The 20867-nt window shown below is 43.7% G+C and overlaps 1 protein-coding gene across 1 annotated transcript; it reads right to left on the reverse strand.

Annotated features, from left to right (window-relative positions):
* Positions 1-1285: 1285 nt before the first annotated feature.
* LOC311231571 (tubulin beta-4 chain) lies at positions 1286-18721 on the reverse strand (the record flags this gene model as incomplete). Its single annotated transcript, XM_084318200.1, has 5 exons — positions 18612-18721; positions 16677-16785; positions 10209-10319; positions 8299-8543; positions 1286-2110 (listed from the first exon to the last, which is right to left on the reverse strand). The coding sequence occupies exons 1-5, from the start codon at positions 18666-18668 to the stop codon at positions 1286-1288; spliced, it is 1347 nt and encodes a 448-aa protein (XP_084174326.1). The 5' UTR covers positions 18669-18721.
* Positions 18722-20867: the final 2146 nt, after the last annotated feature.

Here is a 20867-nt window from a genome sequence, read left to right on the forward strand (position 1 = left end):
ACGCTTCCTCGTATCAGCTAGAGTGCTTATCCAGGCTGGGCTGCTTTCATGGCGCTTTCACCCGAGGAGACCTAGACGAGAACCGTGTGGACATGTACACTGGATTAATCTACCCGACGACTACATAGCCCTTTGCGGCTGGATTATATTTGTTTTGGTCCTGTGATTTATGGAGCGGAGAATCGCCGACGCCTACATGTGTGGGATTTACCCTGTGAGGAGCCAGGTCGAGTCGGCGCCTCAGAGAGCCTGAGGCCGGCTAGCTTTCTTCACTGTGGAGCTACAGTCTACGGAGAACAGCTGTATTCGTCTGTGGATCAAGAGACTATTGCACCGTCTCCTGTACTCGGAGTCTCCTTAGTCATCGTTGACCAGACTTTCTACTACCGACAGATCCTCTACCCCTGCTGGCTTACAACCGGGGGGACCCTTCCAGTATCTCCCGCTATATATTACTAGTGTACCATAGATATAATTCCCTAAGATTCAGGTTGTATAATTACCTCCTGCGTAACCAGAGAATGGACATTCATTATTGATTTGCCTACGCACATTCCTTTGCCTTATAAGCGCATCCAAAGTATAATAGAGAAGTATATTATGTACCTTTTGCTGCAATAAATACTTAATTATTACTTTGTGTGGAACCGATTTCTTGTGGGAAGTGTTCATCATATTTATATATCATGTACTGTATGGCCAGTAATTAAAGTACATAAAGCGGTAGTGGTTTAATGATACCATACTTATCAATACAGTCAGGGAATTGTACCCCTCAGTTACAGTAGTCATGCTACTGTTATAATATAATCATGCTACCGTTATAATATATGCATTAAGCATGTCAAACACACAACACAAGTTGATAATCCCCCCCCCCCACCCCACCCCCCCCCAACTTTATTTCAATCAATGCCAAGGAAGGAGTGTTTTTTTTAATTTTATTTGATAAGTAACATTAACAAAACAAAGCTACTGACCAAAGACCACGAGCAACACCACATGTTAAACTGAGACGGGACGTGAACCACTACTCTGGTTGGTGGAAGAGAAACAAGAGTGTGTGTGTGTGGGGGGGGGGGGGTAGAGAGAGAGAGTTAGGGAGAAAGGGATGGAGAGAGAGAAGGAAAAAGGCACAGGAGAAAGAGACATTGAGAAAGGGATGGTTATAAAGAAGGAAGAGAGTAGGCCGGGCAGAAATAAGCGGACGGAAGATGGGACGGAATGAACCATGTGGGCGAAACGTCGAAAGGAGAGGGGTGATCCGTCGCGAGAGCGAGCGTCGTCAGCCCTTATAGGCCACCTCCCCCTCCTCCTCTCCCTCCTCAAACTCCCCCTCCTCGGTGGTGGCGTCCTGGTACTGCTGGTACTCCGACACCAGGTCGTTCATGTTGCTCTCCGCCTCGGTGAACTCCATCTCGTCCATGCCCTCGCCCGTGTACCAGTGGAGGAAGGCCTTGCGGCGGAACATGGCTGTGAACTGCTCGGAGATGCGCTTGAACAGCTCCTGGATGGCCGTGCTGTTGCCGATGAAGGTGGCGGCCATCTTGAGCCCGCGCGGCGGGATGTCGCAGACGGCCGTCTTCACGTTGTTGGGGATCCACTCCACGAAGTAGCTGCTGTTCTTGTTCTGCACGTTGAGCATCTGCTCGTCCACCTCCTTCATGGACATGCGGCCGCGGAACACGGCGGCCACTGTCAGGTAGCGCCCGTGGCGCGGGTCGCACGCCGCCATCATGTTCTTGGAGTCGAACATCTGCTGCGTGAGCTCGGGCACCGAGAGGGCGCGGTACTGCTGGCTCCCCCTGCTGGTGAGCGGCGCGAAGCCGGGCATGAAGAAGTGCAGGCGGGGGAAGGGCACCATGTTGACGGCCAGCTTGCGGAGGTCGGCGTTCAGCTGGCCGGGGAAGCGCAGGCAGGTGGTGACGCCGCTCATGGTGGCCGACACCAGGTGGTTGAGGTCGCCGTAGGTGGGCGTGGTCAGCTTGAGCGTGCGGAAGCAGATGTCGTAGAGCGCCTCGTTGTCGATGCAGTAGGTCTCGTCCGTGTTCTCCACCAGCTGGTGGACCGACAGGGTGGCGTTGTAGGGCTCCACCACCGTGTCCGACACCTGCAGGGAGAGAGGGGGGGTTATTGTCGACATGTTCGGTCACTTACTAGGGGTGTAACGATGCGACCTCACAGCGATTAATTCCGATTACGATTATTCAGGCAACGATTCAATGCATCATGAAATATCTTCATTTGACCACGATTCGATTCGATTAATTCCCCAAAAAATCTTGAATACACAAATGTGGCTGGGGGAACTGATTCACTCAGCATGAATGGACTATAGGTCAATAAAAACAATACACACAAAAAGAAAACATAAAAAAATAAATATATATATATATATATATATATATATATATATATATATATATATATATATATATATATTTTTTCCCGATTAATTTAGATTATAATCGATTCTAACATATCAAATCGATGCAGTTGAATCGTCACATTAGAATCGATGCATTTCGATTAATCGATGCATCGTTACACCTAGGGATGTCCGATATTATCGGCCTACCAATATTATCGGCCGATATTGGCATTAAAATGTGATATAACCTTTATTTACCCAGGCAAGCAAGTAAGAACAAATTCTGATTTTATTTATTGTGAAAAGTATGCATAATGTTGTGTTAATTCCACAACAAGAGATATGTAATGTTAATTACCTAAAATTATTCCGTTTTTGGGGGGGGGGGGGGGGGACCCTGCATATATCGGTATCGGAAATTAAGAGTTGGACAATATCGGTATAGGTAAAAAAGCCAATATCGAACATCCCTAATTATTATCCCTAATTTCGATTAATCGATGCGTCGTTACACCCCTAGTCACTTGACATCCTAGTCGCTCAGGTCGTCTCTGCAATCTGGTGCAGTTCCGCCTCCTCCCGCTCAGGTGTCCTTGAGCGAGACGCTGAACCCCTAACTGCTCCTGGTGAGCAGGGCGGCACCTTGCGCGGTCACCTCTGCCGTCGGTGTGTGAATGTGTAAGTGAATAAGTGAGGCATAAGTTGTAAAGCGCTTTATAAAATGCAGTCCATTTACCATTTTTGGGACCCATGTGGATGTGAGCTTCCCTCCATCCAGGACATAGCTAAACACACGGTGTGCCAGCAAAGCCCGCAGGATTATCAAAAGACCGCAACCACCCTAATCGTGGAGCTCATGCCAGCTGGTAAACGGTACCGGAGTTTCAGGACCCGGACCAGCAGGCTCCAGAACAGGTTCTTTTTTAACGCCACTTTTTTTTTTTATCGCAAGATTAATGTTTACATTTAAAAAAAAAAATTTTTTACTAGACTTCACGCAGGTGTATTATTGATACTCTCATTGATACTATGTTTGTTTCTGACTCAAAGTGTGTGTGAGAGAGAGAGAGAGAGAGAGAGAGAGAGAGAGAGAGAGAGAGAGAGAGAGAGAGAGAGAGAGAGAGAGAGAGAGAGAGAGAGAGAGAGAAAGAGAGATGAGGAAGGGGCAAAAGAGAAAGATCTGCGAGAGAGTGTGTGAGAGAGAGAGAGGGGGGGGGGGGGGGGGGGCGGTGCGAGTCCTCAGCCCTTGTGTGGGTGAATGTAACAAGTTCCTAACTTTTTCATTCCCCTATTATTTCATGCACACTTTATTCATTGTTTTAAATTATTATTTTCTTTTAGGTTATTTTGTTTGTTTAGAATTTTATGCAAATGTCCAATGCATGAGGGTCATCCTTTTGTGTTAAATGGCTGCTTAAACAAAAAAAATGGGGATGAATAGTTCAAGTGTAAAGTTAAACACACTACTGTGTTAGTAATTATTACTATAATGTTAGTTAGTAAATTGGTATGCCCATCTGCTATTACCGGTATATATATTTTTTTATGCAGTTTGCACATCTTAGTTACATGAAGATTCTGGACAGTTTTTCTCATTGTGGCTATAAATAAACATGCTTTTTTCGCATAAAGCAAGCATTTGTCGACTCTCATGTTGATAAGAGTATTCAAACTTGAAAAATATCATTTTAAGGTAGATTTAGAACAGATAAAAAATATGCGATTAATCGCAAGTTAACTATGGACAACCATGCGATTAATCAGATTAAAATTTTTTATCGATTGACAGCCTTAATTATGTTATGTTATATTATAGTCTAGACGAGCTACTGTGTTATTGTTTCTGTTCCCACCCGACACAACACCCACACTGATTATTGTAAAATGCTACTTCTATTGTCTTTTCTTTTGTTGTAATCCTACTTCGACGTCGCTGCTACAAGGCCGAGGTGCTAAGACACAAAGAGTGTCACTCGTTTATGCTGCACGGTGTTGATGATGTGATGAATAAAATGATGCTGCACGGTGTGGATGATGTGATGAATAAAATCTGAATCGGAAAGTAAATTCAGTCTCACCCCGAGGCCCAGGCCGCTTACAACATGTAACCCTGCTGGTACTCATTATGCACGGGGTCTCACCAGAAACAGACCTGTGGTGGCCTCGCTCAGGGTCACAGTCCATTCTAATTGTACTAATGCTAATACAAATTCTAATATAAATTATAATCCTAATCCCACTTTGGATCCCAATCCATCGTTTAAGAAACACTGCCGTAGTTCAATAAACAACAAGCGACGTCACATGACACAGCAGATACTTGATGCACTTGGTTGGCCCTTTGTACAGACACAATTGTTCTATTCTTATCTATTTCTCTGGATTATGGAGATGTAGTTTATAGGCATGCTGCTGCTGCTTCCACTCTAAAACCTTTGGATACGGTCAGGGGTGCAGTGCTGGGCAAACGCGGTCAAACGGCGTTTGGCCTTCGTCACTGAGGCCGAAGTGCGCGCATCCTATTATTATGCAAAGTCTAGGTGATAAAATGACTCGTCGCGCCACTTATCACCTAGACTTTGCATAATAATAGGATACCGACAACCAAATACAAGCCCTGTAGGTGTGGTGGGGGGTTGCTTGATCTCCCGACTTCACTGGAAGGATGAGACAAGGTGTATCATCTGTTTTGTGCGCAACAGAGGGAACATGTATGCGCGTGCACGCGCGCGCGTGCGCGGGAGCGCGCTTGCGCGGGAGCGCGCTTGCGCGGGCGTTTGGCCTTCGCCCATATTACGACTGCACCCCTGGATACGGTACCATGATCATTGTATACTGTGTGATACGGTTGGGTGGTCCTCTCTGGTAGAGAGACGTGACTTGCCATCCGTTTCTGTATGAAGTCATTATCGACGATCTTCCACCCCACTTCACTTCATCACCGGGCTGGAACTCTGGACCCCATCATATTGGCTCCAGTGATTGGCTCACGCTTAAGGTCCCCAGTGCTGTTAGCTTCTGTGCCCCCGACACGTGGAATGTTTTGTAAAGCACTTTAAAACTCAATACTTTAGTATCCATTGGTCAGTTTTAATCTATAATGGCCAACCATTTCACATTTCCACAGTCTGTAGTTGTTTTAATGGATTTAAATTGTTTAATTGATTGACTTTTGTTTCTATATTGTTTTTGTAATGCATCTCTCGACGTAACTGTAAATGACAGCCTGCTCTCAATGGGTCTCATTCCCGAAAATTTTCCAAAGATATATTCTGGAAGACTTATCTTGGAACCACTGAGACATAATCTATGACAAGTACACTCTGAGTCCTGAACGTGCTGGAGATATGTCTTAAGTGGCTGAAACGGTCGCAGAAATGATATGATCTGATATCTGCTTGGAGAATGGCATTCTGTCGTAAACTCCAAAGCGCGTTCCCGTTCAGCTCATTTGCATACAAAACACCGCCTCCATAGTTCCTTATAAGGCAACTGGTGACGCAGCTGTGTGAAATGGAATGGCGGAAGTGCTTTGCGAGCCGCGTGATTACGAAACCTAGCGTCAGTCGTGCCAATCAGAGAGCGTCTCCGAGAAATGCGGCTAGGTTTCGTAATCACGCTTGCGCCCATCAAAACTAGATTAGATTAATGTATTGGCATAATATACAGCTTGCGGTACACACCTGCCGCAGCGCGCGCGCACACAAATGGGGGACCCTGATGGAAACAAGACAAACGTCTTTCTCAGGTCTGCATCCCCTTAACAATTGTATGTATTGAGCCGTACTGTATTGTACCCATTCTGCAATCTGTTAAATAAAGTTTTCATTCATTCATTCACAGACACACACACACGCACGCGCGCAGTACTGTATATGAATGAATGAATGACATATAATATAGCCTACGGCGGGCGTAATGAATGAACGCAGTATGGCTTATTATTCCATAAGCCTATAGGCTACTGTTCATTCGTAGGCGCACACAAGACTTGTTATGGAATATTAATGCAGTCTATTTCCACCGATTAGCTTTAGTTCTTATTTATTTATCCACTGTCACTTCAGTGTTGGTGTATAGGCTATATAGTGTATTTCAATATAAGTTTAATTGTTAATGATATATTCGAAGGAATGCAGGTTTATAGCTATATCAACCCCCTCCAATGTACAGTAAATGACCAAGTATGGTTTTGTCAATATTCCAATGTACAGTTTTGCTTGTACAGTGTAAGTCTATCCCCCACCCATCCCTACCCAACCTCCTCCAACAGTTTCTACGTCAAATGTACTCTCTTTTCTGGACTCTTTTTGTATCACAAACAGTACTGTATTTGCAAATCTGGTATGTCATAAATGTATAGATGTAGCAGTACTGTCTATCTGTGTCATGTCATATATGTTATGATGAATTAAAAATGGGGGACCCTGATGTAAACAAGACGAAATTCTTTCTCTGGTCTGCATCCCCTTATGTAATTGAGCTGTACTGTACTGTACCCATTCTGCAATCTGTTAATACAGTTTTCAATCAATCAATCAATCAATCAAACAAAGGTCTGTCCCATTGTATACCAATCAATGGGATACATTGCATGTTGACCTGCATTCTTTCAAATGTATATAATTAATCATTAAAACAGATGTGTAACAAATAAGAAATACAAATTCCACAGAAGGCATTACATTATTATTATTTTCAATCATTTCACAATAATTGCATAATTGTGTTTGAATATCTGAGTAATTATTTGTCCAAAATAGCTGGTTCAGATATGGTTAATCCAGCTGCCCTGTGATCAGATGAATCCATATTATTTATTTTTCCGACATCAAATTCGTAATTTCTTATCGTACAAATATTGTCATATTTATTTTAATTATGATTAAGTAATTAATTCCAAGGAGGCCTGTAGCGTTGACGTTGACGTGCTCCTCAGCACTCTTAGATCTGCTCTCAAATAAGATCTCAGGAAAATTTGAAGACTCCCACTCCCAGCCCTAATATGTCTTAAATAGGCCGAAATCAGGCTAAGACGAAATATTTTGTCGTAACTTCGTTCGAGAATGAAGGACCTTCTGTATTGTCACAGTGAAAGGGTTAACCATTTGGTAGTGTGGTAGTGAAAGGGATAAACGATTGAATGAATGTTACTGCACGTAGCAAGAACACCCCGCTGAATGGAGGGGTCTGTCCTTCTCGCAACGGTGGGGTCTGTTGAAAGCAAAGCCGACACGATGACATCAGGGATGAACTCGTCACACAACATTCCATTGAAATGTCTCTAATTCCTGATGACCTTGATGAAATTAATAAAGTGTGTGAAATTGCATCTGGTAAAAAAAAAACTGCCACCTCGTCATCCATTGTACATCAGACACCTTTGTGTTTTAATGTTTCCTTTGTTTTGTTTCTGCTTAGCTTTGTGGTAAAGATTCATTATAGTCCGAAAACTCTTTTTAGAGTGGTCTACAAAGATTAATTTTGTCATTTTGTCAATTGTTTCTTTGTCGGACACTCTATAGGTAGGCTACACTCAGTGATTTATTTTGTGGTCATATCAATGTGAGGTATATTGGAATACATTCTCGAAGAGTTCGATCTATAGAATACCACATTTGGAACTTTGTCGCCAAAGTGTCATAACGGGATAATAACTAACTTTGTCAACGCATCGTAACGGGATAATAACTGGGATTATAGATATTCTACTATTCTACTCTGCAGTTTACAAACATTACCCACGTTAACAAACCTTTACTGCCACACGACACAGAAAATACAATGAATAACTCAACATTCATTCACCCGTCTAGTGGTCGTCCTCGTCTCAAGCTCTCCAGACAATCGACTGGGGAATGAAAACATGTCTACATTCCCATTTACATTTAGTTATTTATCCGTGTTCATTAATAACTGGACCTCACCTTGGGCGAGGGCACCACGCTGAAGGTGTTCATGATGCGGTCGGGGTACTCCTCTCGGATCTTGCTGATGAGCAGCGTGCCCATGCCCGAGCCCGTGCCGCCGCCCAGGGAGTGCGTGAGCTGGAAGCCCTGCAGGCAGTCGCAGCCCTCCGCCTCCTTCCTCACCACGTCCATCACCGAGTCCACCAGCTCCGCTCCCTCTGTGTAGTGGCCCTTCGCCCAGTTGTTACCTGCACCGCTCTGGCCTGGGGGGTGGAGGAGAGGAATCATTAGGCACAGTGGTTCAGAACTGGTCTAGCCTCGGGACCCAACATTTTCCTTAGTCATTAAGTCGTGACCCAAATTTTTTAACCACTATGATTTATTTCTAATTTTTATTTTTTGCAGTAATACACAATCTTTCATGCACTGTTAAAAACTTGAAATAAACACACAAAAAAGTGCAACAAAAGTGCAACTAGGGCTAAAAACCCAATGAAATAAAATAATGATAAATAATATATGCTTCTTAGCAGATTTCTTAGCTTAACATAACAGAAGTTTGGGGGAACTAATGGGATAACTGGGGTTTCAACAAAAGTTCAACTAGGGCTAAAAACCCAATTAAATTAAATAATAAATAATATGCTTCTTAGCAGATTTCTTAGCTTAACATAACAGACCTAAGTTTGGGGGAACTAATGGGATAACTGGGGTTGCAACAAAAGTGCAACTAGGGCTAAAAACACAATGAATGAAATAAAATAATAATAATAATAATAAATAATATATCCTTCTTAGCAGACTTCTTAGCTTAACATCCCAGGGAACTAATGGGATAACTGGGGATGTTGTTTGCTCCTGATAAGAGTCTCAAAGTCTGGGGTGATGGTAGACAAAGCAACTCTGAGGTCATGCTCAATGTCCAATCTGTTCCTCTGCTTTGTCTTCAGCTGGACCAGAGCTGAGAAGCCACTTTCACAAAGATAGGTAGTGAATTTTAATTTAAAAAAAATTTTACACACACATCCGCGACCCACTCAAAATGGCCCCGCGACCCACCAGTTGAGAAACACTGCCGTAGGGAACCCCTCTGTCTGTCGGTCACTGAATGACTGACTGTAATTGCATGACTGCCTAACTGCAACAGTAGGTCTGTCTGTCTGTCCGTCTGTATTTCTGTCTGTGGATGAAGCCATCAGGATATTGAGACCTTTGTCATTGCATGACTTTCTGACTGCAACGGTATGTCCCTCTGTCTGTCTGTCACTGAATGACTGTAATTTCATGACTGCAACAATAGGTCTCCATGTCTGTCTGCACGACTATCTGAAACTGTATTTACGTGTGTTTGTAACGGAATGACTAAGTGACTGACTGACTGAAACTGTATGACATCCGACTGTCTTACAATAATAATTAGGGATGTCCGATATTATCGGCCTACCGATATTATCGGCCGATATCGGCATTAAAATGTGATATCAGAAAATAGCGGTATCGGTTTAATTTTTTTACATTTCTATAACCTTTATTTACCCAGGCAAGCAAGTAAGAACAAATTCTGATTTTATTTATTGTCAAAAGTATGCATAATGTGTTAATTCCACAACAAGAGATATGTAATGTTAATTAGTTTACCTGAAATTATTCCATTTTTTGGGGGGGGGAAACCCTGCATATATTGGTATCGGTTGATATCGGTATCGGAAATTAAGAGTTGGACAATATCGGTATATCGGTATCGGTAAAAAAGCCAATATCGAGCATCCCTAATAATAATATAAAAAGAACAGTATAGTAAACAGTATTATAAAGGTGTAATAGTTATATCTCTGCATTCAATTCACCTTTCTTGAGTCCTGTGCTATGAGATCATCTATCTATACTATATGTCGGCTATATTTGTGTGTCGCTTCCGTCCTCCTCACCGAAGACGAAGTTGTCAGGTCTGAAGATCTGTCCGAAGGGGCCCGACCGGACTGAGTCCATGGTGCCTGGTTCCAGATCCACCAGGACGGCCCTGGGCACGTACTTCCCACCTAAACACACACACACACACAAAATACTGAAAAAAGGTCGTCTACAGTGCAAATGTAAAGTGAAATGTTTTAATGATAAAAGCTTAAACGTCCAACATCTAACAGAGGCTACAATAAATGGTAAATGGTGCATTTATATAGCACTTTTATCTAAAGTGCTTTACAATTTTAATCTTCTTGTTTTGTGTGCAATTATCTTGTAGGGCTGAGTGATATAGCCAAAACATATGACAATATTTGTCATCATATTTTCCATACAACGATATTTTCCTGTATTTATTAGTATCCAGCACAAGCTGCAGGAGGCATGGCGCTGCCTCATGCTAAATGTTCCATTCTCATCCAATTTCCATCACAGGTTGTTTTCTATATATATATATATATATATAATGGATTAACAGAAACATACAGTAGGCGTAGCTGTAGATTCAGGGGGGGTTGCGGGGGACATGTCCCCCTCAATATTGAGAAGAGGTCAATTTGACCCCCTTCAAAAATATAGCTGAAAGACAACCCCCTCCCAAAAGAGGTAACATATAAGAGGGTCAAAACATGTATATATCCTTCTTAAAGGGGAACTATTTTACTATTTCTTTCACTATTTGGGCACTTTTACACAATTCCTGTGAGTCTATGGAACACCTCTGTAATATATATATTTTTTTTATTCATTGTTTTGTATTTCTAATCAAGTCCTCAAAAACAGCATTTTTCTACCTCAAGATCTCGAGCTGTTTTGAGCCTGGGCTCCTAAACCACTGCGCAGCGTCGTGTTCGCCTGAACATTAACATGCAGCGGTGTCTTTATGACATCACATATAGGGCACATGTTCAGATGACTCAGTTCAGTGAGGGTGAATATTGTGAGAGGAGAATTGGAAGAATGCGCCAATATGAGAATTTTGAGACATAGATCATATTAATATAAGTTCACATAGCTAGGAAACAATGCTAAACACTCAAAAAGGCCATTTATAAGATAGTTCCCCTTTAACTGTAACTATTTATATATATATATATATATATATATATATATATATATATATATATATATATATATATATATATATACATAATAATAATAATAATAATAATAATAATAATACAGGAGAGTGCCTATTTGAAGGCAAAACAGAATGTCTGAGAGGCTTACTGCATTATATTTGCGTCAGCGGGGGGTACCTGAATGTTGTCTTTTCCTTTACATAAATAAAGACGTTTCCACCATAGATGACTACAAATGGTGGACCCACAGACCCCCGTTTAAAGTGCCCCCCCCCCCGTGCTGAAACTAAACCTGCTACGCCCCTGATCAGAATCATATGAATATACCATCGACAGTGATATTGTATACTATAAATTAGGGGTGTAAAGGTACACGTATCCGTACCGAACCGTTTCAGTACTGGACCTTAGGTTCAGTATGGCTGTGTACCGAACGTATACAACGATAATAAGGTGTTCAAACATATTATGTTAACCACTAACGACCGCACGGGCAGACATTTTTATTTTGCGTGCAGAATTTTATTCAAAACTCCAAGTTCACCCCTTCCCAAAATAGATTATTAATTTCAATATAGAATATTCGTTGACAGCCCTACAAGTACAATTAGTCACTGCACACTACATCACCCCTGAGTGGAACATGGAAAGCCAAACTTTCCCCCACTGTACCGAAAACCCGTACCGAACCGTGACTTCAATACCGAGGTACGTACCGAACCGTGGTTTTTGTGTACCGTTACACCCCTATTATAAATGCATACCTTTGCATTCATCCATGAGGGTGTTAAAATACAGCCCTACTGTCTTACGATAGTCTATCTGTATAGTCTTCCGTCTCTGAGCAGTCTCCTTGTTGTGCTTTATTATGTACAGTATATTGTCTTACTTGTGGTGCCGAGTTATTACAGGACAAGGCTGGTGTCATTTTATTTCTCTTATTGTCAACAGTCTACGAAAAGACCCAAATGTACAACGCATTATTCCCACTAATGAGTACGGTCCATCTAGCCAGCACCAGATTATAGATCATATCTGGAAGCCATAGAACCCCATTGTTGTCAAAAAAAGGTTTAAAATAAGTCACAGAGCCGTACTGTTGCTTTGGTCAGATACGAGCTATAATCTGGTGTTGGCTAGATGGAACATACTTGTTAATAAAATAAATGCATTATAGATTTAGGTATTTTTGTAGGCTATGTTGACAATAAGAAATACAATTATGCACTTGACCAAAAACTTATTTATTTTGCACACTCACACACATCCAAAAACGATAAACAGTTTTGCCCGCACTAATTCAGTTTGACAGTGATTGAGAGTACATGAGTTTGAATATGGCCACCAGTGATGTTGTTGGGGGACATTAAATCCTTGTGTTGTGTTAATTACAGCACCACAAAATGATGTAGATGAAAAAATAGTGATGCCTTGTTTTACAGGGACTGCTACCTTATAATTTCACTGAGCTGTAATTAACACAACACACCGATTCAATGTCCCCGATGACATCACTGTTTTTGGACGTGTGTGAGATTATATGTAAAATAAATCAGCATTGTTTTGTTTGGTGAAGTGCCCCAATATAATTCTCATGACATTGAATGCATTTCCTGCTGCTGAGCAAAGCTCATTGGTTCAGGTTGTCCTTAAAGCTCATTGGTTCAGGTTGTCCTTAAAGCTCATTGGTTCAGGTTGTCCTTAAAGCTCATTGGTTCAGGTTGTCCTTAACTCATTCCGTGCCGGACCCGCGTATAGTCGGGTTAACTCACCGAACGTTCGGCGCCAGACCCGCGTATAGTCGGGTTTTGGTCGTCATTTCTTTTATTCGCTATTTCCATTGATTATCCAGGGAGCCTGATGTTATCATTGGGAATGGGTCTGAGATCGCAAACGTCAATACCGCCGCCTGCCGCCTTGCGGCCGGTATTGCACATCATTTGAAACTCTCTGGCTTAGGCTGTGCGTCGATCTAAAAAGTCCGGGCCGGGTTTTCCTTATGGGGCAGGACAAGCGTTTATAACTCATGGATCGAGAGAATCAAGCACTCCCGGTTCATGTTCCTTGGTGGATTATGTTGGCAACACGATCGACATCAATACTTGGAATGGCGATCAGATAATTGGAATATTCTTTTTGAAGTACATCCTAGTCAAGGTAAGGGCTATATGGTATCAATCTAGCCTTGATCCAAGAATCCATTCACTGCGATCCGACCGTATGTGTGTAATGTGTGTGTGTAACCAGTGGCAGCCGGTGCTACGTATAGTAGGAAGGGCGCGGGGTGGTGGGGTCTCCCCCCCCCCCCCCCCCCCCCCCCCCTCGTAGATTAAAAAAATAAAATAAAAAATCAGTTGTGCAATAGTCAAGCAATAAAGACCTTTCTGGTTTCTGATTCTGATATTATAGCTTTCGGCACCACGACGGTATCCAGTCTAACGTTTTATTATATCCAGGCTGGAAATATAGGTCAGCGCGGTGGTCATTGTTGTATTGGAGTGTGAAGGGCGGTGGCAACCGGAGACATCCCCCCTCCGTGTGTGTGTCTGTGTGTGTGTGTGTGTGTGTGTGTGTGTGTGTGTGTGTGTGTGTGTGAGAGATAGAGGGAGAGAGAGAGAGAGAGGGGTGTGTGGTTCTCTCAGACACCGAATGCTCTGGAATGCCGGTAGCATTCCCCCCCTTCACATCACAAAGATTAGACTCAATCTTCAACATGAATTTTTATATCGGAGAGAGTTCAAATGATGATGGGCGACGTGAATAAAGCCTGTTCAAACGGGAGACCCATACATCCAAACGCAGTTTGAATATGGCCACCAGTGATGTTGTTGGGGGACATTGAATCCTTGTGTTGTGTTAATTACAGCACCACAAAATGATGTAGATGAAAAAATAGTGATGCCTTGTTTCACAGGGACTGCTACCTTATAATTTCACTGAGCTGTAATTAACACAACACACCGATTCAATGTCCCCGATGACATCACTGTTTTTGGATGTGTGTGAGATTATATGTAAAATAAATCAGCATTGTTTTGTTTGGTGAAGTGCCCCAATATAATTCTCATGACATTGAATGCATTTCCTGCTGCTGGGTTAACTCACCGAACGTTCGGTGCCAGACCGGACCGAGTATAGTTATTTTATTTGCTATTTCCATTGATTATCCATTCAGGGAGCCTGATGTTATCATTGGGAATGGGTCTGAGATCGCAAACGTCCAATACCGCCGCCTGCCGCCTTGCGGCCAGTATTGCACATCATTTGAAACTCTCTGGCTTAGGCTGTGCGTCGATCTAAAAGGTCCGGGCCGGGTTTTCCTTGTGGGGCAGGACAAGCGTTTATAACGCATGGATTGAGGATAATCAATCCACCCCCCCCCCCCCCCCTTCGTATATTTAAAAAATAAAATCAGTTGTGATAGTACATTTTAGTCAAGTTTGCACCGTGCATACTGCGTTGTGTGTGTGAGAGAGAGAGAGAGTGTATGTGACAAATAAACCTCTTGAATCTTGCCATATTCAATCAGTTTCAGTAACTACAGAACAGTACATATTGTAATAGACTCACTTGTTGTTGTTTTGTGGTCCGGGCTTGAACTTTCCATGATAAAAAGTGTCCATATAAATCCATTTTGTTAGATCCAACACTGCTAAACACAAGCTAAGCTAACTCACAATCTGAAAATACTCCTGGCTCCTCCTCCAAGCATTATTTTCTGTCTGACGATTGATGAGTACAGTGGCGCCCGAGCGCCCTCTATGGACCAGCCGCCACTGTGTGTAACGTATTCCGTTGGTGGCGATCCAATCATAGAACCCCCCCCCCCCCTTTCATGCATTAACACTTTGAGTGCCGACGACGTGTTATGCCGTTATTTCCCCCCGACCGTTGAATGCCGACGACGCTAATTGTAGTTTTTTTTTAATTAGTGATCTGAATTCATATTTCATCAACGAGTCTCCCGTTGGTACAGCAGCCCCTCTAGGAGCTCCGATGGGAAAATACCGCCCCCTATCGTCTAGGGGTGGGAATCATCAGTTTCATCACGATACGATACGATATCGATTCTTTGGACAACGATACGATATTTGCCGATATCACAAAGTCTGCCACGATACGATACGATACGATTCAATTCAGGTGTCTGCGATCGATATGAGGTGATATTATGTGCCCATTTAACACAATCAGTCACATTTAGATCAACTAAAAAAAGGCTACGGAAATATCAATTGATGTATTTATTTTTGAGCTCTTCCAGACATTTAAATGAAAAACAATCTATTGTTTTTAATACAAATAGACCTCCTGTTCACTTTTGTTTTTATATATTGAGCTTTAACACACACACAGACACACACAGACACACACACACACACACACACACACACACACACACACACACAGTCCACCACAGCCCCCACAGCCCCCACCCCTCCTCCTTCCAAGTCCCCTTTTCACTCTCCTGTTCTCTCTCACGGTTAGCTGCTTAGCTTTTAGCAGCCAACGCGACGTTCATTTAGATATTTAACGCGACGTTGGCATAAAGGAATGGCGACGATGCAACGCCTGTTATATGCATTTGACCCGTTGCGGGGAAAAAACTGCACAGACTTATATCGGCTCGCAAAATAGACGCTCTGTAGTGCTTTACAGCAGACGCAAACACTGCTGTAATTTCTACACGGAGTTTCACAATACTGGGCGCCGGCGGATATGACTCGCGGGGATTTTCAAAATAAGAGTATCGCAATATGAATCGATCTTTTTACGTTGCGTCGATCCTATTTGATTATTGATAATAGATCGATATATCGATCTGGATCGATGTATTGTCCCACCCCTACTATCGTCTATCCCTGTGTAACTGCAGGCCATTCGATTACACTGGTGGATGTGTGGGGGGGAGCCTACTGGCTCCACTATGCTGGCGAGCCGTCTGATGAAGAGGGAAGTGATCGCGAGATGGAGGCAGCCTGGAATATATATTTACAGCAGCCAATAATCAATCAATAAACGCAATCGATATTTGGAATGGCGATCAGGAATTGGAATAATCTTTTTGGAGAACATCCGATCTAAGGTAAGGAGTCTATGTTACCAGTTTTAGGATAATCAGAGCTGTTTTCACTGAGATAACAGCGTGCCCCGTATGTGTATGTGTGTGTGTGTGCTGTTGAGGAAATAAGAGAATCGATTTCTCAGCTCGCTTCTACAGCGTGCATAAGTACACATATACTATCGATAATCTAGCGTTTATTTGAAAACGATTAATAAATAGGCCGACAAATGACAACGTGTCATTTGCTTGTGTGTGTGTGTGAGTGAGTGTGTGTGCATGGTTCTGACCTGAGGCCTCATTGTAGTAGACACTGATTCTGTCTAGCTGCAAGTCACTGTCCCCGTGGTACGATCCTGTTGGATCAATGCCGTGCTCATCACTGATAACCTCCCAGAACTAGAGAGTGAGGGGGGGGGGGAGAGAGAGCGAGAGAGGGGAAGAGACATAGACAGAGAGAGACATATAGAGAGAAAGAGAGATAGAGAGAGGGGGGGGGGAGAGAGAGAGAACCAGAGATAGAGAGAGAAATAGAGATAGAGGGGGAGGGAGAGAGCGAGAAATAGGGAGAGACAAGAGAGAGAGAGATAGATTACATTATACCAAGTAAAATAATGCATTATGGTTGTCAGACATATAGCCTCTATCTGACATTACACTCATAATAGACGTAGTTATCATCACTGTAAGGCAGCTGCAGATGACTGTGTTTTTTTTTTATCCACTTTTTCTCCCATTTTTCTATATTTTCTCCCATCCCAATTTCGTATCATCCAATTCAACCCTCCCCTGTCACGGACGCTGTTTCTTGCCTCCCACAAGCCGGCTGCAATGTGGACTAAGTCATACATAGCACAAGTCCCCTCCGGTACTTGAGGTAACAGCAGTTGCATCTTTTCACCTGCGCAGCTCGATCTCTCAGTGGCGAGGAGTAACGCGTGGGAGGCTCACGCTGCCCCCGACACTTCCTGATTCTACTGCGCAGGCGCACCAACCGACCTGTAGGAGTCGCTGTCCACAACGCCCGATCCCCACCCATCAGTTTCCCACCCCCTAATACGGCCAATGTGTATTAGTACGGACGACCAGCTAAACTGAAAGCAAATGTGGAGCGCTGGGCTCGAACTGACGAGCCCAGCGTCTCCAGCATTTCGTGGCGAGCGCCTTGCCCACTACGCCACGTAGCCGCCCCTGCAGATGACTGTGTTAAGACCAACGAGTCAGTCAATGCTAACCAATCACCATCTTAAGAAAATAATAATGATTCATTGTAAATTCTGCATGTGTTCTGCCGTGTTGCCATGTATACATTATGGTATTTAACGATAATATGGTATTATACCATTATATAAATGCAGACCATATTAATATTGACCTCTGAATGAGACGCCACCAAAAGACAAAGGCCTCTTGCATAGCTGAAGCAGATGTATGGGTGTCTCCCGTTTGAACAGGCTTTATTCACGTCGCCATCATCATTTGAACTCTCTCTCCGATATTAAAATTCATGTTGAAGATTGAGTCTAATCTTTGTGATGTAAAGGGGGGGGGATGCTACCGGCGTTCCAGTGCATTCGGTGTCTGAGAGAACCACACACACACACACACACTGTATGTTCAGATGCAAGCGAAAAGAAGACTCTCTCTCTCTCTCTCTCTCTCTCACATGCACGCACGCACACACACACACACACACACACACACACACACACACACACACACACACACCTACACGCACACACACACACACACACACACACACACACACAGAGAGAGGAGGGGGGGGATGTCTCGGGTCGCCACCGCCCTTCACACTCCACAATGACCACCGCGCCGCTGACCTATATTCCCAGCCTGGATATAATAAAACGTTAGACTGGGATACCGTCGTGGTGCCGAAAGCTATAATATCACAATCAGAAATCAGAATGGTCTTTATTGTTGCCAAGTAATTCTATACAAGGAATTTGATTTGGTCGTTTTTGGTGCGACATTAATTAACAAGACAATTAGGCTACAGTAGAATAAAATAAAAAGGTGGAATAATAAAGGCAGGCTTCCGTGATAGAATGTGCAGCTTTATTAAACCTTGCAGCCGTATAGCCGGGGCTGGCACGTGATGGATCATGGAAAGCCTGCCGGTAAATCAAACTGACCAAATATAAAACAACTTGAAACTTGAACTAATACTAGTAGCACTATATACGTGTGCTGCACCTCCATACCTTCGCTCCGATCTGATTCCCGCACTGCCCGGCTTGCAGGTGCACAATTTCGCGCATGATTGATGGACGGTGAGTCGGTGTTGGTGACTCGGTGACGCTACCGGTGTGGAGAGTAGGGCTTGGTTGTCCGCGTCCTATATCTCCTCTCGGCTCGGTCGACGGTGTCTGAATGGCGGATGTGTACTCGCACGTCGCACCGCCTCGCTCTTTAAACCCGCGGTTGCGCCGTTCCTCCTCCACAGCGCTGCAGCATGAGTGACGTCATCCCTATGGCAACCGTGGAACCGGGAATGACTGGAAAGAAAGAGGCTGGAATACCGGTGTAACGGTGCATGCTCAAACTCAGTGATGCGTTGCTCATGATGGGACGGAGTTGAAGTTTTGTGAGCAGAAGCGCGTGCACGCACACGCACGGATGTGCACGTGCGGGCACACAGGAATGCGCTGCACTCGACTGATGCGCCAACGCGCAGTACCCCACCTGGCTACTTTGCATATCAATAGCGTCGGTCGTCAGGTGTTACATTCGTAGTGGCAATTACGCACTGTTTTTAGTCTGCCCTTATTTATGCGAGGGAACATTTATGCGCATGCGCGGGAGGGGAGCATGTCTATGTTCCCCGGGTTCTATGTTCCCCGCTTTGATTGATTGATTGATTGAAAATTTTAGACCACCAGCCCTGATTCCAAACTCTAACCTTAACCGGTTCGAAAGAGGGCCTAAGCTTAACCGTTCGAAACAAGGCGGACATTAATAATTAATAAAATAATAAAAATGTATAACATTTTCAATCTATTAATCAATCAAAGTGGGGAACATAGAACCCGGGGAACATAGGACCCGGGGAACATAGGGATGATCCCCGCGGGAGCGCGCGCAGCCGCGCACACGCCTAGGAGCGCGCGTGCACGTGGCGTCATTAGCGTGCGTGCAACCAGTGTTGATATGAGCAACGCAACACTGCTCAAACTGGTTGTTGGTGTTAACTTGGGCTTCGTGGGATAAACTCCCCATGCGTGATGGATTGTACTACTAAAGAACACATCCTAGCCTACTACAAAAACCTAGGGGTCCGCAAAGACGACTTCAAACTTGAAATGGTAACAACATGATGAGTAGCCCCTTTCGTGACTGTGATGCACAGAGTGAATCCACAGTCACTTCCTTTAGTCCATAGCAAACCAACCTAGATTTACCATGAAGGACTGGTTCTGCCCGAACCGTTCGTTATACAAGTACTGTATCACAGAGAAATTTCAAAGGTACTCACAGTTGCACGAGGGTTTCGGACAGAGATACGTGATGGTTTGAAAGCTCGGCGTTGCTAATAAACATTTTAAATATTTTTTATAAACGTGTAAACATCACAGAGGCAGCGTTGCATGCTGGGCACACCAGGCATGTCACAAATGCAGAATAAGAGAAGAGGCCATTCTGATGCAACGCTGCCTCTGTGATGTTTGCACATTTATAAAAAATATCCAAAATGTTTATTAGCAACGCCGAGCTTTCAAACCATCACGTATCTCTGTCCGAAACCCTCGTGCAACTGTGAGTACCTTTGAAATTTCTCTGTGATACTACAAACGGTTCGGGCAGAACCAGTCCTTCATGGTAAATCTAGGTTGGTTTACTACGGACTAGGAAGTGACTGTGGATTCACTCTGTGCATCACAGTCACGAAAGGGGCTACATGATGAGGTACTAAAATAACTGAGCGCCCTCCAACCTAACAAGGCCACTGGCCATGACAACATCCCCTCCAAATTCCTCAGACACTCAGCAGCCGCCATCACCCCAGTCATCACACACATAATAAACCTCTCCATAAAACAGGGACACGTCCCCAAAGACTTCAAAATTGCGAGAGTGACCCCCCTGCACAAAAAAGGCAGCAAATTAGACCCAGGCAACTACCGCCCTGTTTCTATTCTTACCTCCATCTCGAAAGTCATGGAAAAAATAGTATACGAACAGATTGAAAAGTACCTAGCGGAAAAAAATATCTAATTTACGAATTCCAATCTGGCTTCAGAACATCCCACTCCACTGACACATGCCTCCTCTATTTGAACGACCACATCACACAAGAGGTGGACGCGGGCAAATACTGCGGCATGGTCATACTGGACCTACAAAAGGCCTTCGACACTGTCAATCACTCCATTCTGATTGACAAGCTAAAAGCAAATTGGTTTTAGTTTATCAGTGAGCTGGATGCAATCCTACCTGGAGGGGAGAGAACAGATGGTGGA

Source organism: Notolepis coatsorum (genome assembly GCF_963971535.1).
Source record: "Notolepis coatsorum genome assembly, chromosome: 7".
NCBI classification, from domain to species: domain Eukaryota; kingdom Metazoa; phylum Chordata; class Actinopteri; order Aulopiformes; family Paralepididae; genus Notolepis; species Notolepis coatsorum.